Source organism: Sinocyclocheilus grahami, unplaced genomic scaffold, assembly GCF_001515645.1.
Source record: "Sinocyclocheilus grahami isolate Dianchi unplaced genomic scaffold, SAMN03320097.WGS_v1.1 scaffold560.1, whole genome shotgun sequence".
Taxonomy (NCBI): domain Eukaryota; kingdom Metazoa; phylum Chordata; class Actinopteri; order Cypriniformes; family Cyprinidae; genus Sinocyclocheilus; species Sinocyclocheilus grahami.
This window is the reverse complement of record NW_015505739.1, coordinates 141,755-151,813: the sequence shown is the minus strand read 5'-3', so window position 1 is coordinate 151,813 and position 10,059 is coordinate 141,755. Positions and strand designations below refer to the sequence as shown.

The 10,059-nt window shown below is 36.4% G+C and overlaps 1 protein-coding gene across 1 annotated transcript; it reads left to right on the top strand.

The window, feature by feature from the left end:
- Positions 1-2: 2 nt before the first annotated feature.
- On the top strand, positions 3-4,740 carry LOC107556216 (uncharacterized). Its single transcript, XM_016239271.1, has 9 exons — positions 3-70; positions 259-440; positions 1,464-1,606; positions 1,707-1,875; positions 1,969-2,029; positions 2,108-2,220; positions 2,757-2,820; positions 3,555-3,714; positions 4,183-4,740. Exons 2-9 carry the CDS (start codon positions 436-438, stop codon positions 4,311-4,313), a joined length of 846 nt encoding a protein of 281 aa, XP_016094757.1. The 5' UTR covers positions 3-70; positions 259-435; the 3' UTR covers positions 4,314-4,740.
- Positions 4,741-10,059: the final 5,319 nt, after the last annotated feature.

The window sequence follows — 10,059 nt, the reverse complement described above, 5'->3', positions numbered from 1 at the left end:
CGAAAATAATTTACATTTAAAATTACTAGGTATACTACATTTATATTTACGTGTACTACCCGTGCACTACGTACGTTTTATTTACATTTTTCTTCTAAAACACATAACTTATTATTGCTTGTGTTATTATATTTGATATTATTATTTATGTTTATTTCATGATGCATCGACTGTTGTAAAACTATACTAAAACGAATATAAGTTTGGCGGAAATGTTTCATAATCGTAATTCGAGAATCGATCGTATTTGTATTACAGATCCGACAGTTTGATTTCCGAAACAAGTGTACGGTGGCCGAGAGTCGCGTCAGACCTGCATTAGCGCTTTTACAGTGGAAGTAGGCCAGTGGACTTCTGCTGCTGCTAAGCAACCGCTCTTTACACAAGCAAAGGCACACGCTTGTTAACGCTTGTGAGGATGAACTGTTGTAACAAATGAGGTAAGCGTATATTAATGTTATAGTGTAGTATATATAAATATATATATATAAGTGTTATCGTGCTATTACACCAAATGGACAAAACGAATCCAGTTCAAATAAAATGTAAGCTACGCGCTTTTCTTAAAGGGAATAAATGATTATTTATCACAATAATAGGACGTTAAAGGGTTGTTCTATTTTTATTGTCACATTGTCATTTTACTCAGTAAATGAATAAAAGCCTGTGAGGTTGTTTTGAACGTTTCTCACTAATAATATTTGATATGCTCGAATATTAATAGGCTAAAAAAGGACTCCTTAAAGGAATATTTCACCCAAAAAATGAACATGTGCTGAAGATTTACTCACCCGCAGGCCGTCCAAGATGTGGATGAGTTTGTTTCTTCACTGGAACAGATTTGGAGAAATGTAGCTTTACATCACTTGCTCACCAATGGATGCTCTGCAGTGAATGGGTGCCGTCAGAACGAAAGTCCAAACAGCTGATAAAAACATCACAATAATCCACACCACTCCAGTCCATCCGAATATTGTTTTCTCCAGTGAAAAAATTGTCTCGTCTGAATCAGGAGGGAAATATGCCCAGATCAGGCACTGTTTATAAGTGAAAAAAAAGTAGTGAACATATGTGGATTTTCTGTGGATTTTAATGTAAGAAGACAAAAACAGATGGACGTTTTGGATGTTAGACATTCATGGATTTGTCTTTTCTCTTCACAAGACATTAACTGATGGACTGGAGTGGTGTGGATTATTGTGATGTTTTTATCGGCTGTTTGGACTCTCGTTCTGACGGCACCCATTCACTGCAGAGCATCCATTGGTGAGCAAGTGATGTAATGCTACACTTCTCCAAATCTGTTACGATGAAGAAACAAACCCATCTTAGATGGCCTGAGGGTGAGTAAAGTCTATGTTTTCATTTTTGGGTGAACGATTGCTTTAAGTTTTTCCCCTCACAAGTCTGATCAGGTTCATTGCAGTTCTTTGAAAACTCATCTACTTTCCTTCATTTTTCAGGGACTTTGAGGCCAGTGTGGATGGAGCTCACTGTTTCAGGGTGCTGTGTTCGCACCCATGCTGCTGGGACACCGAGCGCCGCTGCACCAGAGGAATCAAACGCCACAATCCAGCACGCGTGAGGAAACACTCTCTCAAAAATGGTGCGTTTCCTTTCCAGATTTCTGGATACTGCATCAGTCCCTTATTCATTTGATCTTTGTCTGTATAATGCCACATTGTTATTCTGGTCTCTTGTAATAGGAGCAGAGGACTTTCCATCTCTGAGTATAGTTAATGTCTCTGAATGGGCTGGACGGGGGAGACCGATTAAAGAAAGGCCACTGTACGGTGCTGACACAGAGGCATCTTTGAATGATGCCTCTTGTGTTTCTCTCAGCAAACAGACACAAGACACTCAGAAGATTAAGAGGCGAGTCTAATACATCACTGCATTAATACAAAAGGGATCAGAACTGTTATTTTTCTGTCCCACTACTCACAGTCTCTGGTTATTGTTTGGCAGGGCAAATCTTTCCTTCCCAGACATCATGTTGCCCAGCGATAAACCAAACAATATGCTCAAGGTATGTAGAGGTTACACTTGACTTCCAAAATATCAGTAATCATATCTGAATTATATAAATCATGACTTGTGATTGCAGTTAAATACAGTTGAGATCAGTCCTTTGATGGGCCGCTCTGAGTTGCCACAGTGTCCACTGGTTATGTGGATTCCCAACCCGCACCACGAGCCTCAGTGGCTCCGCCAAAACAAGTAGGCCAATAATTGCTTCCCATTTTATCAACAAGGTTTTATAAATCATATAAGTAGCACTGCATATTATAGCATTTTTAAACCACCTTTATGAGTTATGGATATCAAACATGTGATGACCATATGTCCTCTTTTTCCTGGACATGTCTTGGCCTGTCCGGGGTTTCTAAATTGCCTTAAATGGCTGGGTTTTGGCTTTGTTTTCCTATTGACGTTCTCTCTACAATCCGCGTGCATTACATGTACGAAACATGTAAGTGTTGTAAATGTGCATACATTTAAAAAAAATTGAAATTATAAAAAGCTTTGCAGGATTTGCGATGCTGATGACCGTAAAACGCGTTATCACAGTCTGTGAAAAGGGTCCATAGAAATACAAATTCAAAAACTGGACATTTTAGGCAATTTTAAAAAGTCCTGACCAGGACGTATGGCTACTTGAAAATGAATTGCATACTTGTTCATTAATCACATGTACAGTGTTTTTTTTATACTTGCATTTAACTGATGTTTGGCATCTGCTTTTCACTATGAAGGTCTAAATCTCCAAACATCACTATAAAAGAGTTAGTCTGCCTTCCATCCAAGCCGTCCATCGAGGTGAGTGACCAGGCAAGGTGTCTGGTATAATTATGCAGCCATAATAATGTGAGAGCATCATTAGTAGATGCCAAAACTTTATATATATTTACAAAAAAAATGATTTTATGTCATCTAAAATATGTATTATTAGTATTAATACATTTTGGATATATTCAACTGCTTAATAATAATAATAATAATAATAATACATAAATTTGTCTCTCTGTATAATTATGACTTTTGTTTAAAATGCCTATTTAAAAAATACAGTCAAACCAAAAATTATTCAGACACCAGATATAATTTTTACTTGTGGGTGCAGGATGCTATAGTTCATTTATGCAAGTGAGGATAGCAAAATAAAGTAAACTGACATATTATACCCAAAAAGTCTTCATACAGTGGACTATCAGAAAAATTGATAAACATTTGGGACCAAAAATTATGCAGACACTTTGACCTGACCATGTTTAGCTTAAGTGTTTTTTTCTTTAATTGCTAATGCAAACTTTTTACACCACAGACTGAACAAAATTCTTGTCATACTTTATTACCAATTTCGAAACTATAGCGAATAAACCGCGATAATGTGCGAAATGTTGAAGGTGTCTGAATAAATGTTGGTTTGACTGAAAGTGATTTATTTACATTTGTTATTAATTTTTTTATTAATTATATGGAACTCTTAGTCTTTTAAAGCAGAAGTGTGTTTGTCCAGCATAATTCTGCTGTTTTTGTTTGTTTATATTCAGGCCAACCAGCGGAAGAAGTGTAACGGTCATAAAAGTAGAGGTAAGAGAGGAATTAATGCTACACAAGAGGGCGCTGGCAGCCCACGGTGGGTGGGCATTGGCTTTAATCCCATTCCCAAAACCACCCCACATCACCTCTCCCACAGCCTAGCATTCAAAGGTGAGCATATATATGTTTTGGGATAAAGCTACAGTTTTCCTAACTGACCCATATTAAATGAGAGAATTTCTCAGTTCTGTAATTGGAGTAATAGAGTACTACCAACTTAAAGGGATAGTTTACCCAAAAATGATGGACTGTCCCTCGTGTCATTCCAAACCTGTACAACTTTCTTTCTTCTGTGGAACACAAAAGAAGATATTTTAAAAAGTGGTTACCAAACAGTTTTGGTCCCACTCACTATTTTTGTCCATATTGGACAATGGAAGTCAATGGGACCCGCAACAGTTTGGTTACCAACATTCTTCAAAATATCTTCTTTTGTGTTCAGCAGAATGTCATACAGGTTTGGAACGACATGAGCGTGAGTATAATGTTTCATATATAATATGATATAGCATATTATATTTCTGTGTGTCTATTTCTTCCTTCCTTTTCTTTCTGTCTCTCCCACTCATCTGTCCACAGATAGTGGGTGGGGATCATTGGATCAAAAACTGCCAAGCCTAACCACACCACACCCAAACCCAAAGAGCAGTAGTGTCAGTCCAGCCTTGAGCCTGAGTTTAGAATCAGTAAAGTGCTGGAGAGGCCACTGAAACAGACTTAAACAGATCTCATACTTATGCCACATTAAGAAGACAAAGGTGTTTAACTGTAAATGAAAAGTCTGTTCCATAAGTAGTTAGTCGTGTCCAATGATTGTCTTGAAAGTCAATTCCTATTTTAAACATAGACTAGTTTCAACAAATAATTAAAATGTAGCCTACATGGTTTGTTTTTCACAGCCTGAACAGTTAATTTATTCACGAATGTGCATTATGATGATAAACAGCAGGTGGCAGAGCAGATCAGAGTGATTCAAATCCTAACTGAACTGAACTCGGAAAGTGACTCCATCAAATATAGTGTGTGTTCGGCTGATATATGCTATATGAATAGAACTGCAGTTGACAATTATCAACAAACATGCACAGTTGTTAAAATTTATTTTTATGTTTTAAAAAGAAATCAATACTTATGTACAACCAGATGGTATTTAGTATGTAGTTAAAAAAATCATGTTTTTACCTGTGATCAGTTTTTATCACTGCTTTTTGGACTTTCAAAAAAATAGGGCTTTGCCAACACAGATAGTTTATAATGTATAAAAATAGAGATTTAAAGGTGCAATATGTAAGATTTTTTTATTAAAATATCTAAAAACCACTAGAACAGTGTTATATATTTTGCTGACTTTTGCTGTGCTTACATTATCCGAAATGTTTCGAAAAATGTTTAAATCCAGAGAAATAAGCAATTTTAACTAGTGACACAGACCGTTGTGTCGCCTGCCAATGACGTAATTGTAACGAGGCGACAGGGACGAGAGACGTGCAGATCCATTTGCAAAGCTTTATTCATTAGAATGGTCAGAAACAGGCAAGGGTCAGACAATGGCAACAGGTATATTGAGGGCAAGACACAAGAGTAATCCGATAAACAGGTGTAGGTCGATCAACGGTGAACATAATCCAAAGGGCTTGACAAGAGGGGTAATACAATAAAATTTGCAATAGTCCAGGCGAGGTGCAAACACAGTTCGAAACAGCAAGGCAAAGGGTTAATTCAAGATACACAGGCAGAAGATCAGAAAACAGGCAAGGCAAGACTTTGACTAGACTAAGGAAACTAGACCTAGAAACTTAAACAAGGACAGGAAACTCGCTCCGTAAATTAGCTATGCTAAACAGCATAAATGCTTAAACAATACTCAGCAGTTTAGAAGAGGACATCTGAGTGGGTGTTATATAGTGTGTGTGATTGGTTTCAGGTGAACGTGTGATTAGTGAAATAGCTGCTAGGGAATGTAGTCCGGGGTGACATGTGAAAGTCTGTGTAGTGAGAGAGTCATAAAAATGGAAGAGCGACCTCTGGTGGTAATTGGACAGAAGTCCATGAACTGGATTCGTGACAGTAATACATCCTCGATTTCCGGTTTTGTTTTGTTGAAAACATGGAAACACCAAAGATGCTTTAATATGTTGTGCGTTTTATTAGACAGGTGACGACTGCACAGAGTAGCATTATAACAGAACTTTCAAACGTATCTAGTATGATAAAACAGCGCTGCTTTACCCCACATACGCACGACCGGAAGGAGCGGAAGCGGTCGAATGTGGCATAATAAAAGCTCCGCTGCTTTCGAGCCGTGTGTCGTGCTCATTCAGCGGCCTCGTTTCGCTTCGACGGCTTTCAGCCTCACCCTGCTTCAATCCGAGTCCCGTCGGATTGCATCAGCTGTGGGGATGAAGACCACAACTCCCATGATTTCACACTCAGTCACTGCCTCATCAAACTACGCCTTTGTCCATTTGTTTGTTTTGAATACGCGCCGTCTAGCGGCGAAAACTTACATATTGTACCTTTAAAATACCTCTAACAGTTTTAAACATAATTTAAAATACGGCATTTTAAAAACTATTTGTGAACAGAAGGACATTTTTTAAATGTGTGTTTTTTTGCACCAACAAAAACTAAGGTTAAATCTAGATTAAATCAAGGTATTCCAATAATTCTGTTGCACCAAATTTTAAACTTTGTTTAAAAATAAGCAGACTTACATTTAAACCATTATTCTGATCCTTTTAATATACATTTAATATAGATTAATTTTAATCCTGTTTCTCTTTTACGTTAAACTTGGTTTTAAATCTCAGTTAGGAATTAACTTTTAATTTACATGTGAGGAGGTTTAAATAATAATACAAATAATAAATAAAAAACACCTACAATTAAAATTAAACACAGATGATGATTTTAATCACAAAAATAACTAAAACTAGATCAACCAGTCTTTTGTTATCATAAACTTTGCTTCCTTTAATTCTTAATGGTGCAACCCCCTTTGTGTTTTTAAAATTTTTAATAGTAGTATATGAATAATAATAATAATAATAATCTACATTGGTGAAACATCTGCTACAGCATATTCGAGGGTTATGCTTTAATACAATAGTCCACTCTAGATATTCTATAAGTAACTTTGCAACTACATGTCAAGTAACACTCATTAATTTGCAACTACATGTCAACTAACTCTCATTAGAGTTTAAGTAGACTGTTAGGACCATCAAAATAAAGTGTCTACTACTCTAATGGCTGCTAGTTGACATGTAGTTGCAAAGTTACTTATAGTTAGTAAAATGTGGAATATCAAAATAAAGTTTTATAATGCATTTGTTGCTTGCAAAAAAAATTTAATTAATCTGAATACATAACTACTTTTCACTGGCAACCAATAGAAAAATAAGCTTTCTGGTTTCATATGATGTACGTAGTTACTACATACTGGCAGAGGTTAACAGGGCCATGCTAACAAGCCAAACCTTGACCCTTTGGTACAAGCACACACACAGCTGCGGTGTCCACCCTGGGTCGGTTCTTACACCCAGCATCTGTCTCTGTTCCAGGTAACCTCCCGTCTCACCGCACTCCCATGTCCACACACCCATTGCACTTGTTTTTCCATTAGCACAGAGACTTTGAGCGAGGTTTTGTTGGAGAGAATGGGCAAAAACACAGAGAGAGTAGGTCCTGTCCTGTGCACTGGGATTTCCACAGCTGACGTCCAGGAGAGGATACGGTTTGTTCCTCACCACTCACAGGTGCTGGGACACTATAAACATAATGTTTGTGACACGCCAGATGTGACCCAAAAACTATACACAGTACAACTGTGACATGCCACATCCACCCAAATGAATAGGTCATTTACTGCATGGTTAGCATGAAATTTGTTTGTCATTGAGGTTCCTCCCAAGTGTGCAGGTGCTTCCTTTAATCTGAATCCTATAATTTATTATGGCTGTGTTTGGAATGGAATATTAGTTTGGAGACTCAACATCTAATATAGCATTAATAAACACTTTCGGAAGAGAATGTTATGCACTAATAACATAATCGGTAGTGTGATCACATTTAATTTTAATATTTAAGAATTACGGCAGAAAGTTTGTTATTATGAATTGAAATTGTAAACAACATCTAATACACACCATTTGCTCCTTTTTAAAAACTCTGTATTACATTAATGTTGAAATACCTTTGTCGGAAAGTGAAAAACAACAGAAATAAATGTGAAAGTTCACAGCGATCCATAGAATGCCAGTCAAAATCACTCAAACACACGTCTAAACTTGTAATACTAAATTGTTGTCACATGATCTTACTTCATTCATCACATGACCTCATCACTGTGTTTTATTCAGTTAGTGGCATCCAGTTGTCATCTTGCATTTTAATTACATTTTGTATAAATGTCTTGACATTTTGCAGACCAATCAGATAATGAGTCAAGAAAAATAATGTGAAAATCATTTTTGATAATTCAGTTCATTCATCACACTGGAAACTGGAAGGTCAAGTTGAACGCATTGCACTGTATACTGCAAAAATAGTAAGTGTTGTAGTACAATATGCTAGTCCTAATATAGTCTGTCTCCTAATTTAGTCAGGTGGTAAAGCATGACTGGAACAAACACAACTCACAAAGACAAATTGAGCCGGTGTTGAATAGAACTGCAGTAAAGTGTTACGCACACAACTGGGCTAGACACGTCATTGACTGCCGGTGTTTGTTCAGAACAGACGCTCACAGCAATGGGACTGCCCACAAGAGCCTGACCTTCAAACACACACTTAAAACAGAAATGTGGTAAAATGACAATACCAGACAGATTTGTGTGGTTGCTTGGAAGAGGACCTGACAACTGTGGTTATGTATAAAGCGTACTGCCATATTACCCTTTTTACCCTATTTCTGCAACACTTTTTTGAAAACACCAGTGTCATGAACAATTGGGTTCCTCTGTTGAATCGAGTCTACTGAGAACCCCTGCAGGGAAGCTATGTGCATTTTACTTTTGGTGTGAAAAGGCTTTTATATTTGCCAAAAATAGAACTTTTTTATTTTAAAAACAAACAAGCAAGCCCTGCCCAGATTTAAAAAGTAACGCAAAAGTAACGTAACGCATTACTTTCCATAAAAAGTAACTAAGTAACGTAATTAGTTACTTTTTTATGGAGTAACGCAATATTGTAATGCATAACTTTTAAAAGTAACTTTCCCCAACACTGTATATATATATATATAATACATTAAAAAATTTGTAAATTATAATTTGCATATGTAGACTAAACCCAAAGTATACTCTGTGCGCAGGATTAATTTCTTCATCAGCATAGTGCAAGTGTACCATATGCACGCTGTTGATATGCCAGCAGTATGCTAAACTAGTATGCGTACGTGCAAAGCCAGATTTTTCTAACCAGACATACTATGTCCACCCAGCAAATAACTTCTGGAGAGAAATAGTGGAGACAACCGACAAGGATGAAACATTTTAGTATGTGTTTGTGCACACTATTAAATGGAGTATACTTTGAAAGGCTACGTGTTCGGCTGTACACATTTCCTAAAGTTGTGTTCCATACTTAGTTTTGTCCCAAATTACACACTATACAATATGTGACTCTGGACCACAAAACCAAGTGTCTTAAGTGTCAATTTTTCAAAGTTGAGATTTACACATCATATGAAAGCTGAATAAATAAGCTTTCCATTGATGTATGGTTCGTTAGGACAGGACAATATTTGGCCGAGATACAATTATTGGAATATCTGGAATCTGACGGTGCAAAAAAAATCGAAATATTGAGAAAATCACCTTTAAAGTTATCCAAATGAAGTCCTTAGCAATGCATATTAATAATAAAAAAATTAGTTTTCATATATTTACAGCATGAAATTTACAAAATATCTTCATGGAACATGATCTTTACTTAATATCCTAATGATTTTTGGCATAAAAGAAAAATCGATAATTTTGACCCATACAATGTATTAGCTATTGCTACAAATATACCCCAGCGACTTAAGACTGGTTTTGTGCTCCAGGGTCACATATTACTTATTCTATGCACTGTGTACTCAACTGTCTAGTGTATGAATTATATAAGGTTATTTTGTCATCCAGTATACTGATTAAAGCTGTGACAGTTGAATGTATATTGTGCACATCCTGACATTAAAAGTGCACTTTTATATTTTGGAATTTTCGGTGGAAACACACTAATCACACTATTCATACTTAAACTGCATAGAATAGTGCATAAGTATGCGAATTGAGATGCATCATTTAAAGGGATAGTTCACCCAAAAATGAAAATTCTGTCATTTATTACTTGCCCTCATGTCATTCCAAATCTGTAAGACCTTCGTTCATCTTCGGAACACAAATTAAGATATTTTAGATGAAATCTGAGAGCTTTCTGATCCTCCATAGACATTAAGGATCCTAACAT